We start from the raw sequence: 21088 nt of genomic DNA, 5'->3' as shown, positions 1-21088 counted from the left end.
ACTACTCTGGATTATCGACCCCTGCCTGCCTTGACCTGTCGTTTGCCTGCCCCTGTTGCTGTAATAAATATTGTTACTTCAACAGTCTGCATTTGGATCTTACCTGATACTGTATCTGTATTCCCAGTCGTGAAATCCATAGACTGATATTATTTCTGTTGTATTTTTATTTTTTTATTTTAGGAACTCAGTTGGGGTCTCAACTTACTATTAAGAGTAAGAATAGTAGAATACACCAAGTGCAATTTATAAATTTAGTTGTGCATTAGCAGTTTTTCTCGTTATGTCAGTCACTGACAGTCACTCAATTAGCCATGTCGGCTAACAATATCTGAATTGATAGGTAGTCTAGCCAGCGATCTAAACTTGTAGTAATCATGGCCGAATATAGACTGGGCATGCAGGGATACCCACCGGGCACATGCCTAGGGGCCCTGACCTCCAGGGGGCCCCCATTGATTTTGTTAGTCACTCTCACTCAGATATCATATTAACATGGCATAAGTCATGGGGAAATGTAGAATTGCTGGGATTTATCTTTAAAATGGCAAAAATCTTTCTCAATCCCATGGAAAAATAGGTAGATTTGCAGGAAATTAGCTGTAAAATTGCACATTTTGTGTCTCTGCTCTAGAATTGCATGACATTTTTTATAAAACTGCAACATGTTCTCTACGCCCCATCACAAAATGTGTACAATTGCAGGAAATAAACTTTAAAATGTTAGTTTTCTCTTCACCGTCAAGAGGGGGGTCACTAAAATGTTTTACTGCGAAGTGAGGGGCCCCCCAACCAAATCTCACTTATGGCCCCCAAAAGACCTGTGTGGAGGAAATTATTCTGAGGTATTTTAACTGTGCTTAAGCAGTGATGTTTGTACCACATGAGTGAAATATTGTCAGATGCATGGCCTTGCCTTTACCATCAGCATTTATCCAAAACATTTTTCTGTGTTTTTCGGTCTTCCATTTCAAACAGGCCTAGAGCCTAGATATTTATGTGAAGGTTGAATACACTTGTTACAACAATGTATTGATTCAGTCAGAGTGTGGTTTATGAAACAATTAACCTAACCGTTAATTTGATCTAAACTCATTTAGGGGGCTGATCCTATCTATCTACTTCTTTTTTTGTTTGGTGGTTTAAGTGATCCATTTCTTATGCCTAATGTTTACAATTGAGTCTTAAATCACAGTAATTCACATTTGAAGTGCTTCTTCAGAAGGGTAAATGCAGTTTGACATCATGTAAAAAACGAGATGGTTTTTCTTCTCTCACACACGGAGAGGTGGGGTTAGGTATCGAGAGGGTAATGATCCTGAGGAAGGAAGCTATCGTAATGCTGGTGGCCAGTCATGGACATTTTATGAGCTTCCGAGACATAGGTATTTTTGTAAGGTTTTGAATTCTTTATCATTGACGATGGGGAATGGGGCTGGACTGCAGCGGTATCATGAAAAATGCATGAAGCAGAGATTGAGTCAGTCGGCTCGGCTTGAGAAATGTGTCGGCTTTGTCGAGAGGCGCCTTGGGACACTTTAACAGAAGCGCAGTGTGACGGCTCTATTTCACCTACAGAAACATGGGGGCAGCACGCTGGTCAGCTTGGGCTTAGCATGCCCACTCCATAGTTACTTTAACAATGGCTTGATATCTATACAGTTGTGACAACATCTGTACTCTACATTGTTCAGGGTAAGTATACAGTGGCTGTACTATTACCTAGTAAGAATATCAAACCAAATACAATTTTAGTTGTCACATGCTTCGCAAACAACAGGTAGACTAACAGTGAAGTGCTTCCGGGTCCTTCCCAACAACGCAGAGAGAAGGAAAAACAAAAATCTATAACACAAGGAATAAATACTCAATGAGTAATGATACCTTGGCTGTATACACGGGGTATCAGTACCGAGTCAATGTGCAGCGGTACGAGGTAATTAAGGTAGATGTGTACATATACCACAGGAGATTGGTGTCACCTTAATTGGGGTGGACGGACTCATGGTAATGGTTGGAGTGGAATGGTATCAAATACATCGATGCTATTCCATTCGCTCCGTTCCGGCCATTATTATAAGCCGCCCTTCTCTCAGCAGCCTCCTGTGGCATATAATGTAGGCAGCGATAGTGACTAGGCAACAGGATAGATAATAAACAGTAACAGCAGTGTATGTGATGAGTCAAAATAGTTAGTGCCAAAAGGGTCTAGCAGTGTTATGGTTTGGGGGTAGAAGTTGTTCAGAGTCCTGTCAGTTCCAGATTTGGTGCACCGACCCGCGTAACGTGCAGTTGCAGAGAGAACAGTCTGACTTGGATGGTTGGAGTCTTTGACAATGTTTAGGGCCTTCCTCTGACACCGCCTGATATAGAGGTCCTGGATTGCAGAGAGCTTGGCCCCAGTGATGTACTGGGCCGTGCGCACTACCCTCTGTAGCGCCTTGCCAAGCATTTGCCATACCAAGCGGTGATGCATCCAGTCAAGATGCTCTCAATGGTGCAGCTGTAGAACCTTTTGAAGATCTGAGGGCCTGTGCCGAATATTTTCAGCCTCCTGAAGGGGATGAGGCATTGTCGTACCCTCTTCACGACTGTGTTGGTGTGTCTGGACCATGATAATTCATTAATGACGTGGACACAGGAACTTCAAGCTCTTGACATGCTCCACTACAGACCTGTGGATGGGGGTGTACTCGGCCATCCATTTCCTGTAGTCCACGATCAGTTCCTTTGTCTTGCGGACGTTGAGGGAGAGGTTGTTGTCATGGCACCACAATGCCAGGTCTCTGACCTCCCTGTAGGCTGTCTCGTTGTTGGTGATCAGGCCTACCACTGTGGTGTTAATGATGGTGTTGGAGTCGTGCGCGGCCACGCAGTCGTGGGTAAACAGGGAGTATAGGAGGGGACTAAGCACGCACCCCTGAGGGCCCCCTGTGTTGAGGATAAGCGTGGCGGATGTGTTGTTCCCTACCCTTACCACCTGGGGGCGACCCGTCAGGAAGGCCAGGATCCGGTTGCAGAGGGAGGTGTTTAGCCCCAGGGTCCTTAATTTAGTAATGGGCTCCCGTGTGGCGCAGCGGTCTAAGGCACTGCATCTCAGTGCTAGAGGCGTCACTACAAACACCCTGGTTTGAATCCAGGCTGTATCACAACCGGCTGGGATTGGGAGTCCTTTAGGGCGGCGCACAATTGGACCAGCGTTGTCCGGGTTTGGCCCGTGTAGGCCGTCATTGTAAATAAGAATTTGTTCTTAACTGACTTGCCTAGTTAAATAAAAAATTAGCTTGGAGGGCGCTATGGTGTTGAATGCTGAGATGTAGTCAATGAACAGCATTCTCACGTAGGTGTTCCTTTTGTCCAGGTGGGAAAGGGCAGTGTGGAGTGCAATAGAGATTGTCATCTGTGGATATGTTGGGGTGGTATGCGAATTGGAGTTGATTCAGGGTTTCTGGAATGATGGTGTTGATGTGAGCTATGACCAACATTTCAAAGCATTTCATGGCTACAGATGTGAGTGCTTTGGGGCGATAGTCATTTAGACAGGTTACATTGGTGTTCTTGGGCACAGGGACTATGGTGGTCTGCTTGTAATGTGTAGGTATTACCGACTGAGTCAGGAAGATGTTGGAAATGTCAGTGAAGACACTTGTCAGCGCATGCTCTGAGTACGCGTCCTGCTAATCCATTTGGCCCTGCGGCCTTGTGAATTTAACCTGTTTAAAGGTCTCACTTCCATTGGCTACGGAGAGCGTGATCACGCATAAGAAATCTGTTATGGTGTGCTGGTTAGTCTTAGTTTCATGTAGGTATTATTGTGTTGATTATTTGTGTTTTCTCTGCCAGTATGAAGTATGTCTTGTACGTGTGGTTTGATGAAGGGCCAGCTCTGTGTTCATGACACACACTGTGTTCACTGTAGGGAATATCTTTGTTTGCTTGTGTTTTGATGCAGTCTTGTGATTTTCTATTTGCCTCGATTTGACCTCACATTAGAGTGCTATTTCTCAGTTACAGTATGTTCTCAGAGGCTGATGTCGCCTCAGTGGATGGACACACACACTTATATTCAGTGAGAGAAAATGGGCGGAAGTCTGAACAAGATGGGGAAGGGTAAATTAGCATTGTTTCCATTCCATAATGAGGGTTGTCAAGTGAACTCTGTTTGAACACTTCTTTGATCATTGGAATGGTCATAGAGATGCTGCCATATAATGTCTGCTTTGCCATTTACAGATAGTTCCTCTCTGGCCTCTTGCCTTCTGGGAGGTGATTCATGGGCTTTCTCTGTCCATCAGATCCATCCAACCTCTGCAGAGCATCTCTCTTATAAAGTCCTCCTGCACCTCTCTTTTTTTCTCAAATTTCTTCCATCCTTCTCTCCGTCTGTCCCTAAGGAGGGGCTGAAAATAGCAGCCAGGGGAAAAGTGGGTCAGCTGCCGTGGGGGGCTGGTGGGTGGGGAGGGGGCCCTGGTTTACTGACTACATTTACTTCCCTTCTTAGTTTCTCCCTTCCTCTATCAATCCCACCTTCATCACTTTGTCATACTTATCTTCCAAGCTACTCCCTTACCTAGACTTCTACAGCTTGTCTTCATCTCTCCACCTCTTCTCCCGACTGTGCTGGTCCGTCTGCTTAATGCTTTATGCTCTCTAGGTAAATCCCAGACAGACTCATAGAAACCAGACAAGCCTCAAAGAAAGACTTTAGATCCTGACTTAACACTAAACACACATTCCGGTGCGGGAGCGTGGCGTAGCGGTAGTGCTGCAGTCTCCCAAGCACATATTGTCCATGGGCAATACGGTTACGAATCCCACCACTGACACATTTATGCTGTCCTTCCCTCTACTGAATAAAGAGAGAATACGGAAGGACATTCTGCCCACTGCTGTCCCAGCGGCATATATATATATATATATATATATATATATATATATATATATATATACCATCTCTATATATATATATATATATATATATCCATCTCTAAAACATTGCATGAATAACTAACTAGTAATGAAGAATAGCTCGGTCATATGCTACCAGTTTAAATGAATAGCAACATCTTCATGAGTGCATAGTTATAATTGTACCAAAAACACGCTGATTTTGGCACGGCTGAGCTCATTTCTGACCATGCACACACAGCACAGCGTGGTCCCTGTACCGAGGGGTTTCCTGGCCAACGTGATAATGGCCTGCTATTGTACATTTAAAACACTGGCAAGTCCAGCCCAGCGCTGTGGGATCTGGGATGGTAACTGTGTAAATAAATGTAAAGGGTTTGGTGCAGCAGCCAGCTAAACACTACTGGGTTGCGTCCCAAATGAGACCCTATATTCCAAAGTAGTGCACTATATAGGGAAAGGGTGCCATTTGGGACACTGCCCCGGTGTCTGTTTTATGGTTGCTGTGCACGTTTTAAGGTGTTGGGTGCAGCCAGCTGAACACTACTAGTGTCTGCGTTTAAGCGGTATTGAGAGCTCCTGATGCAAAACTTAACCCGTGGCTGGATAGAGAGCGACGCCAGGAATTGATATAATCTCCTGTTATGTGCTTTGCTAATGCTGTTGTATGCACAAAGCTGAAACCAAACATCGTAAGGGAGATAGCTAAAATAGGGCTTTGCAGTAAGTTATGTCTGTTATTTGAGATGGGATTTACAGTATGTGATTAATGACTCACTCTATGTGCCAGATTTGTATCAACACAGTTTGAAAAAGAGTTTAGTTTATTAGTCAGGGACAACATACTGTATATCTCACCAGATTTTCCAACACAGCTCATTTCCATCTGCAGTCCCTTTCCATATGCAGGTAAACATTCAACATTTTTACAGATGATAATTGTTGTATTACATGATTAATAGGGGACAGGTCTGTATCACATTGTCATGCAAAGGGGACTGACTAGAAAAGACAGTGATTCAGTGTGACTCCATGGTTGATGCCAATGTTTGTGGTGTCCCCATTTTAGTTTGGAACATTGGTTTGTAATAATCCAAGATCATTTGTTTCACTTATTCACTGTTGTAAATTGGATGGTTGCTTTGAGCGCCAGTGTAACTAACGTGTGTGTGTATATACTAAGGTCTAACCTCGTTCTCCACAGGGTTTAAGTGTCCTGTCTGCTCCAAGTCTGTGGCGTCCAATGAGATGGAGGTGCACTTCATCATGTGTCTAAGCAAGCCCCGCCTGTCCTATAATGGTGAGACACACTTCCTCGACCTCTCCCCAGACCCTATATCCTGCTCTTCATCTCTTCTTCTCTCCCCTCTTGTTTGTCACTTTTCCTCCTCTGAATCTTTGCATTCTTCTCATTATCCCTCTGTCTCTCTCTTGCTCACGTAGCCTCTCATCCCCGTCTCCTATGATGCTCTCTCCTCCCTATGTCGATGTTGGCTGTGACTGTGGGAATGTAGATGTGAACTCTATATGAGCCGTCTCTCTAGTACCAGAGCTGGGGGGTCACTGCGAGTGTTATTCCCTCCATCGATTCTCTCCATATTACTACTGTCTGTCTGTGGACATGCCTCGATATGAGAGTTCAGGATTGCAGACTGTAGCCATAGAATTAGAATCCTGTATTTCTATATCAATGGCTTGAGCTGCTTGTACTGAAGTAATCACAGTATCTAAACAAGAAAAACCTGATCGACATGTGCCATACATTACCCAAACACAGAGATGGTGTATGTATGCCATTAGCTCTGTAATTGGGTTTGGTTCATGTGAAGTCAGTATGCTCAAATTGTAGGAGAGACAGTTAAATGTTCAGAGTGTCAGCTAAGCACATATAAGTATGTTCAGGGAGTCAAGCCAGGTATATGTTCAGAGTCGATTCAGGTATACAATCAGCTTTCCCAGGGCATTATGGGTGCTTGTCTGCTGTTCTTTTCCCGTGACCCTGTGTGCCGGCCTGGCTCCAGGTTGTTTGATTGACAGCGTGACTAGCTGAGATGGCTGCCTGCAGCCTTGGTCAGCCCTGTGACTGACTGACTGCTACCTGTTTGAGTGACCGCTTTCCGTTCTGGTCTGGGGCTGAAGGTGACCCTGTGGGCAACGTGTCACGTATGACCAGTCTGTTTTCTGGGGCTCATTTAAAGCCAGATCTGTCAGGACGAGGATGGAGAAGGAGATAGATGAGGGGCTGAAAAAGAATGGGGGTAGAAAAAGATTGTAATTTTTATTAGGATCCCCATTAGCTAACGCCGTAACGATGGCTAATCTTCCTGGGTTCCAACACCAATTAACAAGACATTACAAACAACCGCGTTCAAGACTTCAAACATTCAACAAGTAGACAATACAGATCATCAAAATACCTGACAGGAAACACATTTAACATTCAGTTGATGCTTTCTATTTCCTGTCCAGTCATATGGTCTATCGCATAAGATGTTATTTTATTTTTTTCCTTGAAGGTGGGTTTATTTTTTTGCCTGAGAAATATGGATTGGTAAATTGTTCCATTCAGCTATGGCTCTATATAAAACTGTAGATTTAAGGCGATTTCTCCTTGGCTTGGGTTGTTTTAGCTGCCCTGAATTTGCCTGTCTGATTTGGTGGTTATGCGTGTTGCTAGTATGTACTAACTGGACTGAAAAATCTTTATTTTTATTTTTTAAATATAACATTTCTAAAGAAAATCAGACGACTAGATAGTAATTTGTTTTTAACGTGAACCCATGAGAGATTCTGACGCATTTGGATAATATTCATACGGATAGAGCAATGAAGAGGTAATCTACCAGCCCTGTTTTGAGCCATTTGGAGCTTTTTTATATCTTTCTTTGCTGCAGATGACCATATAACCGGACAGTACTCTAAGTGTGATAGAACCAGGGATTGAATCACCTGATTGAGTGTGCTAGATGTTACATACTCTGAACATTTTCTTGTGACAGCAATTCCCTTACCCATCTTAACAAAAATATTATCTATGTCATGATAAAGCTGCGTCCAACATGATGCCTAGTAGTTTAGTTTTTTTCACTTGCTCTACATGTGTTCTATTCATCAACACATTCAATTGGGGATCATCAGCAAGCATATATCTTCAACCAATTACGATACATTTAGTTTTAGAAATGTTCAACACCAATTTGTTCATATCAACCCACTGACACCATTCTTAGTTCACTGCTCAGTACATCTGTTAGCTCATTACATTCTGATGCTGCACTATACATTGTAGAGTCATCAGCATACATGACCACTCTTGCTTTGTTCATTACTGAAAGTAATGAGAAGTGGGCCTAGGCAACTTCCTTGAGGAACACCACAGTGTACATCTTTACTGGTTGAAAAGCTACCATTTAAAGAACAATTTTTGCCTTCTCCTGGATAGGTAGCTTTCCATCCAAGATAGAGCTGCAGACTTAAAACCATTACATTTGAGTTTACCTAGTAACAGTTCATGATCAATTACATCAAAAGCAGCACTGAAATCTGGCAACACAACACCAACTAACTTCCTGTCATCCATACTCTTTAACCAATAATCTGTCATTTGTGCTAAAGCAGTACTCGTAGAATGCCCTTCTTTGTATGCATGCTGGAAACCCGTTATCAGATCACTACATGAGAAATAATCCTTGATTTGTACAGATACAATAATTTACTTAACTCAGGCAGCAAACTTTATAGGACAACTATTAGGACCAGTAAATGCAGATTTTTTTTATTTTATCCTTAGGTAGTGGAATAACCTTTGACTCTTTCCAGACTTCTGGCAAACCCACTACATCAAGCACCTATTACAAATATAAGAGATTGGGGTAGATATTTGGCTAGCTGTAGCTCTAAGCAATTTGGCATCAAGATTATCTGTACCAGGCGACTTGTCATCCAAAAGAGACAACAGCATCCTTTCTACCTCTTCTTTCTATTTGATGAAATTCGAACATCCATTGCCTCTCCTTCATGATACAATCTTTTATAAGGGTATATGCCACTGAGCCATCAGTTGGAATCATAGCATTCCTCAACTTGTCCACTTTGCCTGTAAAATATTAATTGAAGTAGTTTTGCGATGTCATGTGGTTTTGTAATAAATATACCCTCTGATTCAACAAAAGAGGCAGACATGTTCGAATTCCTACCCATAATAGTGTTCAACGTTCCCCTCAGCTTTTTCCCATCACCCTTCATTAATTTTGTGCTGATCGAATCCTTTCTCCTTTCCTTTGTTTAGCAAGATTTTTTTAATTTACAATAACTCTGCTTATCAAACAGAGTGCTAGATTTATCTGCTACCTTTTTGGCATCATAACGTTGAATCATTCAATTTCTCAGCTCATCAATCCATGGGGCGCCGTTTGACCTCACAGTGCATTTTCTTAAAGGGGTGTGCTTATCAACTATACTCATAAATAATTTCATAAACAAACTTAGTGACATTTCAGGATCATCTTTACTACACACTTCTAACTGTTGCACATTCGTAATCTCATCCACAAATGAGTCCTGATTGAACCCTCTGTAGGACCTGCGGTAGATTATTTTAGGTATTTTAGTTTTCCTAGTGAGTGCAACCAAGTTATGATCACTGCAACCTTGTGCCACTGATACAGCTTTAGAAGAATTTTCAGCCATGTTAGTAAAAATGTGATCGATATAAGTTGATGATGTGATACCGGACCTATTAGTGAGCGTTCTGGTTGGTAATGTCAATTTGGGTCAGGTTACATACAGTTGAAGTCGGAAGTTTACATACCCTTAGGTTGGAGTCATTAAAACTTGTTTTCAACCACTCCACAAATTTCTTGTTAACTTGTTAACTAACTAGTTTTGGCAAGTCGGTTAGGACATCTACTTTGTGCATGACACAAGTAATTTTTCCAACAATTGTTTACAGACAGATTATTTCACATATAATTCACTGTATCACAATTCCAGTGGGTCAGAAGTTTACATACACTAAGTTGACTGTGCCTTTAAACAGCTTGGAAAATTCCAGAAAAGGATGTCATGGCTTTAGAAGCTTCTGATAGGCTAATTGACATAATTTGAGTCAACCTGTGGATGTATTTCAAGGCCTACCTTCAAACTCAGTGGCTCTTTGCTTGACATCATGGGAAAATCAAAAGAAATCAGCCAAGACCTCAGAAAAATAATTGTAGACCTCCACAAGTCTGGTTCATCCTTGCGAGCAATTTCCAAACACCTGAAGGTACCACGTTCATCTGTACAAACAATAGTACGCAAGTATAAACACCATGGGACCACGCAGCCGTCATACCGCTCAGGAAGGAGACGCGTTCTGTGTCCTAGAGATTAACATACTTTGGTGCGAAAAGTGCAAATCAATCCCAGAACAACAGCAAATGACCTTGTGAAGATGCTGGAGGAAACAGGTAGAAAAGTATCTATATCCACAGTAAAACGAGCCCTATATTGACATAACCTGAAAGGCCGCTCAGCAAGGAAGAAGCCACTGCTCCAAAACTGCCATAAAAAAGCCAGACTATGGTTTGCAACTGCACATGGGGACCAAGATCATACTTTTTGGAGAAATGTCCTCTGGTCTGATAAAACAAAAATATAACTGTTTGGCCATGATGACCATTGTTATGTTTGGAGGAAAAAGGGGGAGGCTTGCAAGCCGAAGAACACCATCCCAACCGTGAAGCACGGGGGTGGCAGCATCATGTTGTGTGGGTGCTTTGTTGCAGGAGGGACTGGTGCTCTTCACAAAACAAATGGCATCATGAGGAAGGAAAAGTATGTGGATATATTGAAGCAACATCTCAAGACATCAGTGAGGAAGTTAAAGCTTGGTCACAAATGGGTCTTCCAAATGGACAATGACCCCAAGCATACTTCCAAAGTTGTGGAAAAATGGCTAAAGGACAACAAAGTCAAGGTATTGGAGTAGCCATCACAAAGCCACGACCTCATTCCTAACGAAAATGTGTGGGCAGAACTGAAAAAGCGTGTGCGAGCAAGGAGGCCTACAAATCTGACTCAGTTACACCAGCTCAGGAGGAATGGGCCAAAATTCCCCCAACTTATTGTGGGAAGCTTGTGGAAGGCTACCTGAAACGTTTGACCGAAGTTAAACAATATAAAGGAAATGCTACCAAATACTAATTGAGTGTATGTAAACTTCTGACCCACTGGGAATATGATGAAAGAAATAAAAGCTGAAATAAAAAATTATTCTCTCTACTGTTATTCTGACATTTCACACTTTTAAAATTAAGTGGTGATCCTAACTGACCTAAGAGAGGGAATTTGTGAAAAACTGAGTTTACATACACCTTAGCCAAATACATTTAAACTTCCAACTTCAACTGTACATTCGCAACAGAAATACGTTTCTTTCTCATTGGAATATATTTCCCTATTTTCATCAGATACCTTATGCAACATTTCGCAAATTACATCAATATATTTCACATCAGCACCAGGTGGCCTATAGCAGCAACCAACTAGTTTAGGTTTCAAATGTGGTAAATCCACCGGTACCCATAGTGCCTCTAATCCATTCAACATGAAGTCCTTACGTTGTTTTGCTGGAATATGATTCTGGATGTAAACTGCAACTGCGCCCCCATATCTATTTCTGTCCCTCCTGAACAAATTGTATCCATGTACAGAGATCTCAGCATCCTCAAAAGAAGAGTCCAAGTGAGTCTCTGATATTGCCAATACATGAATATTGTTTAACTGCACTAGACAGCATATTTCATGAATTTTGTTCCTTGAACTGCATATATTCAAGTGAGCAATTAACAGACCTTTCTTTGGTAGATTTACAGTATTTATGTCCAAACATGAATCAGCAGTTGGAATCTGGTAGAGAGATACTCAGTCAATGTGTGTGTGGAGCTGGAATTACTTGTCTGTTGCTCCTCCTAACTCCTTGGGAGGTAGGGTGAACAATCAGTTTTGTCATACCTCAGATATGCTATGTCACCTCGTTCTCTTGCAGCCTTCATGGCTGGTATTAGTTCCTTTCTTCTTTGACCGACTGCATCAGAGAAATCCTCATTGATGAAGATGGACCCTTTAAGGCATTTGGCTTTTTCAAGGACTGGAAGCTTATCATTGAACTTGAGGAATTTCACTCCATTGGCACCACCAGTGACCCCTGGTTTCCCAGACCGGTGAGCACATTCCAGCTCTACCTGTTGATCCAGCTGTAGCTCCTCAGAAAACAGCTTTAGAATTTTGTCCTCAGATTCAGCCCATGTCTCACTTTGGCTCTCCTGAATACCATCTATTACGAGATGATTTCGCCTGGATTGTCCATCCAGGTAATCAGGCTTCCCAGACATGTTCTGGGGACCCTCCCTTACTGTGGTGATTTCTTTCCGCGTAGACAAACGTCCACGTCCTTCTGTGTGAACTGAAGGCTTGTTTTAATGTCTTGTATATCTTTAGTCAGGTCGTCCAGCCATTTGTTGGTAGACTCCATGATCATTTGTATGAAGCTTTTAAAGTTATTTTCCTGCTGAAGTATCATTTCCTTATAGAAAACTTTCTGCTTCTCCAAGACTTCACGTACCTGTCCAGCAGAGATGTGGGTCCTCGTCTTTTTTCGGAGGCATGATAGTAATGATAGTAGGACGAGCCCGCTATTCACTCCGTGAAATTAGAAAACTCTGGAAATAGGTGGTCCTAAAACCGAAACAAGTTGAAGTGCGGTCCTAGCCACGAGTGCTAACCGCTTAGCGTGCTTTGTATCCGGCAATAGTAGCCCAGGTTGCCTGGCTTGATAGTGAGCAGCAAAAGTAGAGTGAAACTAACTGGGATGGATGGATGGATGGATAGATGGAATAGTACAGAGTGACTGAGAAGGATGGAAGAGCATGGAGAGTGATACAGAGATAGCCGATAAAGAGTAAGAGGAGAAATCTCTCCTTTTTTGGGTTGTTTTTCAACTGCCCTGGCAAAAAAAAATAAAATCTGACACATTTGCTTTCTCTCCATGTCTTTCTGTCTGTCCTTCTCCCCCCCCCCCACACACACACCCTCTCTCTCTCGCTCTGCAATCTCCTGAGTTAGTGACACATGGGGACAGGACTGCGGCTTATCTTATTTCCCAGAATGCTCTGTGGTCCATTGTCAATCAGCTGGGCCCGCTGCCTGTCACACATCAGCAGATCTCTCTGCATGGCCAATGTACCTCCACACACACACACACACCCTGCAGCTAGAGTTGTGTGTGTCTATAATAATGACATAGAGGATCCATACAGTGTGTGTTTGTATGGGTTGGGTGAGGTGTGGGTATCTGGCCAGAAGATTGACATTGTGATATTGGTTACTGGTTAGAAATGCCACACATTTATTTGTGTGGTTGACCCAGTGGTCTTTCATTGTGCTTATACCTGGGAACTCCTGTCTATCCCAGCCAGTATTGATCCTGCTAGGAGATTAACATAGGGGTGGTGACACCCAGCTAATACAGAAATATATAAGTGCATTAATATTGGTCAAAAACAGCGCCGTACACCATCAACTGTAAGAGACAGTGTAATATCTTGACGTTATTGAATTATTCATTTATATTTCAAATAAACTATTTTCCCACTCCGTGTCATTTGCATACAGTATATTGCCAACAGAGATTTGGCATTCTTCCCAAACACATCAAATAGGATTAAAGTACTTTTCTTTTATGGCTTTCTCAAGCATGGCTTGCTTCCCTGTCTGTCTCTGTGTGTCCTCCAGACTAGCAGGCAGCCATCACCTGTGCTGTAAAAGCCAAACTCTTTCTCTCTCCTCTCTCTCCAAATCTCCTCTCTCTCTGCAAGGGCTATATTTAACCACAGGTATTAAAATATCATCATGCAATGTCGTAGCCCAAAAAAGACAGTGGTCAGCTCACGTAGACTGGCTACACCTATCCTTCAATCTCCAACTTACATTTCTACTAAAACAGTGTCACATTCAGTCACTCACTCACAAACACCCCTAGATTCCTAGAAAACACACACACATGCATACATACGCATAAAACATAAGACCTAACTAACTTCACACAAATAATAATGCATACCCACAGACACAAATATATAGACATATACAGTATACTGCACATTGCAGTGTGAAGACCTAAATCTCCCCATGTACACAACATCGCATGCACAAAAACACACTCCCCTCCCTCCCTCCCTCTGGCTGGCTGGCTGGCTGGCATAATGCAAAGCGAGCCGCTGATGCCATAGCTCCTAAGAGGATAACAAGCTAAGGAGCAGGAGGTGAGGGGGGGAGGGAGGGGGGAGGGGTGCTTATTGTTCTATCTGCAAGGGTGTGGAAAGGGAACAGCTGTGTATAAATTTACTGAGGACCAGTTTTGGAGATTGAGGATGTTGGAGGAGAGGGGGTGGGGAGAGAGGGGGAGGCAGAGGGTTGACGGGACTGGGCAGCCAGCTAAGCTGATTTACATTCAGAGCATATGTCTTCTGTCTGTCTCACTCCATCTCACGCAGTCTTCTCCTCCCTTCACCTTAGCTTCCCCACATCCCCTCTCTCATCCCTCCTCCTCCCGCTTTCCTTTGTTCCAATACTGTTTTCACCCAGTGCTCAAACCTAACCAAACATTTCATTAAGGGTAATTTAAAAATCTAACCTTTACTTCCTTAAATGCTTTGAATGGACTACCAGAGGTTCAATAATCACGTCCACCTCACCATCCCGTTTTATAAACTGGGTAGTTTGGGTCTGTGATGCTGATTGGCTAAAACAGAATGTGTATATCAGACAATATACCACGGGTATGACACAAACATACTTGTTTACTGTTCTTTCAATGGCATAGGCCAACCAGGTAAAAGCGATGATCCTTTATTGATGTCACTTGTTAATTACACTTCAATCAGTGTAGATGAAGGGAAGGAGAGAGGTTAAAGAAGGATTTTTAAGTCTTGAAATAATTGAGACATGGATTGTGTTTGTGTGCCATTCAGGGGGTGAATGGGCAAGACAAAAATAAGTGCCTTTGAACGGGGTATGGTAGTAGGTGTCAAGAACAGTAATGCTGCTGTTTTTCACGCTCAACAGTTTCCCGTGTGTATCAAGAATGGTCCACCACCCAAAGGACATCCAGCCAACTTGACACAACTGTGGGAAACATTGGAGTCAATATGGGCCAGCATCCCGGTGGAAAGCTTTCGTTACACAATATTAGGAAGGTGTTCCTAATGTTTAGTATACTCTGTGTATGTTGGTAACCAGTTTATAAAAGCAAAAATGCACTCCGCTTCACGTCGTGCATAAGAACAGCCCTTAGCCATGATATATTGGCCATACACCACAGCCCCTTGGGCCTTACTGTTTAAGTCTACCCTTTGTTCTAAAACCCCACTCTCACACAAACAAAACAGTCATGACAAGAACGATGCGCGCGTACACACACACTGGTGTTTCCAGGGAAAGTATTGAGTTGCTGTAACAGGATGTGGTCTGGTGTCCTACTCTGTTCTGGCACTGTGCAGTGCAGCATTTCCTGTCAAATTAAAACTAGGTTTTACTGGAATCCACAATCTCTTATTCTAAGAACAATAGCTGTTGCAAAATGTGTTTCAGTGACTCACTGTTGGGGTATGAGCTACCGTGTTCTATCCTGCTGATCATTACCTTGCTGAACAAATGGCTGGATGTTTCCAGTAACAGCTCACACACACACACACGCAGTCTTCTGGTTCGTGTACCGTCTTCCTGTGCACAGAGACAGTAACTGTGAGCCATGTTGGGTCTAGAAGCCAAACAATGTGTTGGCCCGGTGTAAGCCGGTAAAACCCTGCATCAGTGAGTTGTTAGAGATGCTGTGTGAGATGGTTGTGTCTCTGCCCTAAAAATAGTAGTCGTTGTCCCAAAAGGCGGGTAGGCAGGCGGTCTGCTTATCGGTCTGCTTGTCGCTGTATTCCCACGTGGACAGATTTTGACAGCAGTGGACCCTCTTGCTTCGCCTCTTCTTCTCTGGTTGTGTTGGTCCAGACCAGACTTTGCTCAATGCTGCCCCCTGCTGTTTGTTTTACACAGCAGCAACCAGACAAGGCCTAGTCCTCCCTCTCCTCTGACGCACTGACTGGATGCTCTTCCACCTGAATGGCAGAGTGCACAGCTGCGTTTCTTTTGCTCTGTTCTATTCTGGTGTACCTGTTCTATTGTTGCTTTAGTGGAATATTCTCCAGTGTTTTACTGATTTTAGTTTTGTTCTTGTGGCAGTGACACACTGCCTTAGTTTTTCATATTTGGTACAATGTGATGTGTCATTGAAACTCCCCGTTGTCTTGCTTGCTTTTGTGCGTGCATGTGTTTGTGTGTGTGCCTGATTTCCTGTGTGTGTGTGTCTGCTTGCGTGTCACAGATGACGTGCTAGCAAGGGATGCCGGGGAATGTGTGATCTGTCTGGAGGAGCTGCAGCAAGGAGACACCATCGCCAGACTGCCTTGTCTCTGCATCTATCACAAAAGGTGAGGTACGACTCAGCTCTCAGGCTGCGTCTCAAATGACATCCTATCCCCTAGATAGTGCACTACTTCTGACTAGGGCACATACGGCTCAGGTCAAAGGACATGCACCATAGGGAATAGGGTGCCATTTGACGAACCCTCTGACTCAACTCCTGGTCCGGACTGTACAGTGCATTCAGAAAGTATTCAATCAGACTACTTGACTTTTTCCACATTTTGTTATGTTACAGCCTTATTCTAAAATTGATTAAATTGATGAGGGGGAAAAACAATTTACACACAATAGCCCATAATGACAAAGCAAAAATTGTTTTTTCAAAAATTTGGCTAATTGAAAAAAAAAAAAAAATATATATATATATATATATAATACACATTTACATAAGTATTCTGACCCTTTACTCAATACTTTGTTGAAGCACCTTTGGCAGCATTACAACCTCAAGTCTTCTTGGGTATGACGCTACAAGCTTGGCACACCTGTATTTTGGGAGTTTCTTCCATTCTTCTCTGCAGATCCTCTCAAGCTCTGTCAGGTTGGATGGGGAGCGTCACTGCACAGCTATTTTCAGGTCTTTCCAGAGATGTTCAATCGGGTTCAAGTCCGGGCTCAGGCTGGGCCACTCAAGGACATTCAGACTTTCCCGAAGCCACTCCTGCGTTGTCTTGGCTGGGTGCTTAGGATTGTTGTCCTGTTCAAAGGTGAACCTTCGCCCCAGCCTGAGGTCCGGCGCGCTCTGGAGCAGGTTTTCATCAAGGATCTCTCTCTACTTTGCTTTGTTCATCTTTCTCTCGATCCTGACTAGTCTCCCAGTCCCTGCCGCTGAAAAACATCCCCACAGCATGATGCTGCCACCACCATGCTTAACCGTAGGGATGGTGCCAGGTTTACTCGAGACGTGATGCTTGGCAGTCAGGCCAAAGTGTTCAATCTTTGTTTCATCAGACCAAAGAATCTTGTTTCTCATGGTGTGAGAGTCCTTTTGGTGCCTTTTGGCAAACACCAAGTGGGATGCCATGTGCCTTTTACTGAGGAATGGCTTCCGTCTGGCCATTCTACCATAAAGGCCTGATTGGTGGAGTGTTGCATCGATGGTTGTCCTTCTGGGAGGTTCTCCCATCTTCACAGAGGAGCTCTGTCAGTGACCATCGGGTTCTTGGTCACCTCCCTTCTCCCCCGATTGCTCAGTTTGACCAAGGGCACAGCTCTAGGAAAAGTCTTGGTGGTTCCAAACTTCTTCCATTTAAGAATGATGGAGGCCACCGTGTTCTTGGGGACCTTCAATGCTGCAGACATTTTTTGGTACTCTTCCCAAGATCTGTGCCTTGACACAATCCTGTCTCGGAGCTCAAGGGAAAATTCCTTTGACCTCATGGCTTGGTTTTTGCTCTGACATGCACTGTCCAAATCATGTCTAATCAATTGAATTTACCACAGGTGGAATCCAATCAAGTTGTAGAAACATCTCAATGATGATCAATGGAAACAGAATGCACCTGAGCTCAATTTCTCATAGCGAAGGGTCTGAATACTTATGTAAATAAGGTATTTTGTTTTTTAGTTAATACATTTACAAAACATTCTAAAAACCTTTTTTTCACTTTGTAAGTATGTGTTATTGTGTGAAGATTGAGGGAATAAAAAAAGATATATTTTAGAATAAGGCTGCAACGTAACACAATGTGGAAAAAGTCAAGGGCTCTGAATACGTTCTAAAATGCACTGTACAGTAAGCACGCAGGCTCACAGGATTACCCAGCCTGAGATGACTCCACTAGATGAATTATACTCAGTGGGCAATACATTTAGGCCTCAGTGATATACCGTAACTGAGGCCAGAGATATGTGCATTCATGTAATGGTTGTTTTTTCTCCTCTCTTCCTCTCCCAGCTGTATAGACTCCTGGTTTGAGATTAATCGGTCCTGCCCTGAGCATCCTTCAGACTGACTGACCTCTGTGCTGCTAGTCCTACTACTCCTTCAAGGTGAGAGCATCCCTTCTCTTCCACACAGGAGACTGGGGACAGGAGATTCTTACAAGAATACTATGATACAAATTGGACACTCACTCAGTGTAACTAGGTGGTAGTAGTAATATGATGAGAACATACTCTTGAAATACCTCACTCACTAACATCTACACTGAGTGTACAAAACATTAAGAACACCTGCTCTTTCCATGACACAGACTGACCAGGTGAATCCAGGTAAAAGCTAGGATCCCTTATTGTCACTTGTTAAATCCACTTCAATCCAGTGTAGATGAAGGGGAGGAGCCAGGTTAAAGAGGGTGAATGGGCAAGACAAATTATTTAAGTGCCTTTGAACGGGGTAGTAGATGTCAGGCGCACCGGTTTGAGTGTGTCAAGAACTGCAACGGTGCTGTGTTTTTCATGCTCGGCAGTTTCCCGTGTGTATCAAGAATGGTCCACCACCCAAAGGACATCCAGACAACTTGACACAACTGTGGGAAGCATTGGAGTTAACATGGGCCAGAATCCCTGTGGAACGCTTTTGATACCTTGTAGAGCCCATGCCAAGACGAATTGAGCAACTCAATATTAGGAAGGTGTTCCTAATGTTTGGTATACTCAGTGTAAATGCACTGTATAATGCATACATGCGCACACATGCATGTACTGAATAAAACTAACATTCTCAGTCGGTATGAAATTATAGCATTCTGTAAGTGTGAATTATGCATTTAAATAACATCCTTAACTGTCTTTCTGTATCCACTTTGATTATTTGCTATAACCTCTCAGGGCACTTGATGGTCATACCATGGATATCTGGATACTGAAGTAACCAAAAAAATGAAACAATCAAAACAGCCAATCAATTGAGCTATCAAGAAAATTCCTAGCAAACTGAACCAAAAGAAGAAACATCAAGCCAATACTGTCACTTCCACATGCATTACAGAGTGCCCCTCCTCCCTGCCCCTTCAGCCCTAGAGACTGCCAGTCGGCCCAACCAGGCTGACCACCCCCCAGGCAAATTGCCTCACCAGGCCGCTTGTCTCCCCCCCCCAGCCAGTTGCCCCACCACATGCCCTGGCCCCCTGCTCTGCCTTCCATTCTGCCTCCAGAGTCTAGCGCTCCCTGGCTCCCTGTCACGCATCTGGATCCAGTCCTCGCATGGCCTTCACCAGAAGAGACAGGAGGAGGAGGAGGAAGAATCGGGCTGGATGCACCCTGTGTGCCAGGGAAAGGTCGACTCCCAGGACGTTGTCTGATCATCCGACAGAAGCTCCCCCCAATCACCAGAGTTACAGCACCCACCCACTCACTCATTAGCTGGAGTCACATGGGCTTCTCTTATTCTTTGCTTTGAGGTGGAGTAGTGGTGTGTGAGGTGCAGAATTGGCGGGGCAGGCAGGGTCGGTCTGTGTGGGGTGTGTGTGGGCGGTGTCAGGGTGTAGTTTATGCTTCTATATGTATTGGGGCAGTGAAGATGCCAGTCAAACTACACTTGTTCTGTGTGTGGAGGGGGTACATTGTTTATGCTTGGTGGTGTGTGAATGTGTGCTTGTGTGTTGTGGGGGACAGTTGGGGTTCGTTGGTTTACGTTCTATGTGCTGGGGCGGTGAGGATGATGTCAGTCACCGTACCCGTGGTGTGGTTGGGGTGATGATGATGATCTCTGTAGTGAGAGCCTGATTTGCTAAAGGGTCAAATAGAAGTCTGAGACAATACTGTGTGTTGGTCTGTGTTTGAAACGTTTACAATTTAGATGTCCATTTTCCCTGTGTGAATGTGTCATTTCGCTAATGTTTACAGTTACAGAAAATCGACATGACATACACTATGTACTTATTTTTGTCCGCCAGGTTTTTGCTGTGATGGGGAGACACTGATCAGAATGAGTCATTTCTTTGTAAGGGCCTTGAGTGTGTTCGTGTGTGTGATGCCTCTTGGCCTAAGAGACTGTCTGTGCCCCATATGCTTTCTGCTGAAATAGGTCATGTCCTCTGGTTGTGTTGGCTGATGTGACTTACTGTAATGGAGGTGTTCAAGACCCATCAACCCAAACATTTTAGAGCTGTTCCGGGGTTACACCTGAGCTATTCCGGGGTTACACCTGAGCTATTCCGGGGTTACACCTGAGCGGTTCCGGGGTTACACCTGAGCGGTTCCGGGGTTACACCTGAGCGGTTCCGGGGTTACACCTGTGCGGTTCCGGGGTTACACCTGAGCTGTTCCGGGGTTACACCTGAGCTGTTCCGGGGTTACACCTGAGCTGTTCCGGGGTTACACCTGAGCTGTTCCGGGTCACACCTGAGCTGTTCCGGGGTACACCTGAGCTGTTCCGGTTACACTGACTCGGTTCCGGGGTTACACCTGATCTGTTCCGGTTCCGGGGTTACACCTGATCTATTCGGTTCCGGGGTTACACCTGCTCTGTTCCGGTTCCGGGGTTACACCTGATCTGTTCCGGTTCCGGGGTTACACCTGATCTATTCCGGTTCCGGGGTTACACCTGAGCTATCCGGTTCCGGGGTTACACCTGATTTATTCACATTTAAGAAGATTCCCTCTAATGTATAAAGAATAACAGAATGATGATTCGGGGAGGAAAAAAAACAAAGCTGAACAAATGGGTGAATATTTTTTCCATTTGTGCTAAATTAAAATGTAGAGAATAGTATTTTTG

The 21088-nt window shown here is 43.7% G+C and overlaps 1 protein-coding gene across 1 annotated transcript in view; it reads left to right on the top strand.

The window, feature by feature from the left end:
• The window catches only part of znrf1 (zinc and ring finger 1), a 29014-nt gene extending 9701 nt beyond the window's left edge, over window positions 1-19313 (top strand). Inside the window, exons 3-6 of the mRNA XM_014124370.2 lie at window positions 6113-6208; window positions 16325-16430; window positions 18323-18417; window positions 19198-19313. Coding sequence (XP_013979845.1) covers window positions 6113-6208; window positions 16325-16430; window positions 18323-18380 — 260 coding nt within the window. The 3' untranslated portion in view covers window positions 18381-18417; window positions 19198-19313. The remainder of the gene's footprint in view (window positions 1-6112; window positions 6209-16324; window positions 16431-18322; window positions 18418-19197) is intronic.
• Window positions 19314-21088: the final 1775 nt, after the last annotated feature.

Source organism: Salmo salar, chromosome ssa10, assembly GCF_905237065.1.
Source record: "Salmo salar chromosome ssa10, Ssal_v3.1, whole genome shotgun sequence".
NCBI classification, from domain to species: domain Eukaryota; kingdom Metazoa; phylum Chordata; class Actinopteri; order Salmoniformes; family Salmonidae; genus Salmo; species Salmo salar.
The sequence above is the reverse complement of the archived record's forward strand: the minus strand, read 5'-3'. Positions and strand labels throughout refer to the sequence as shown.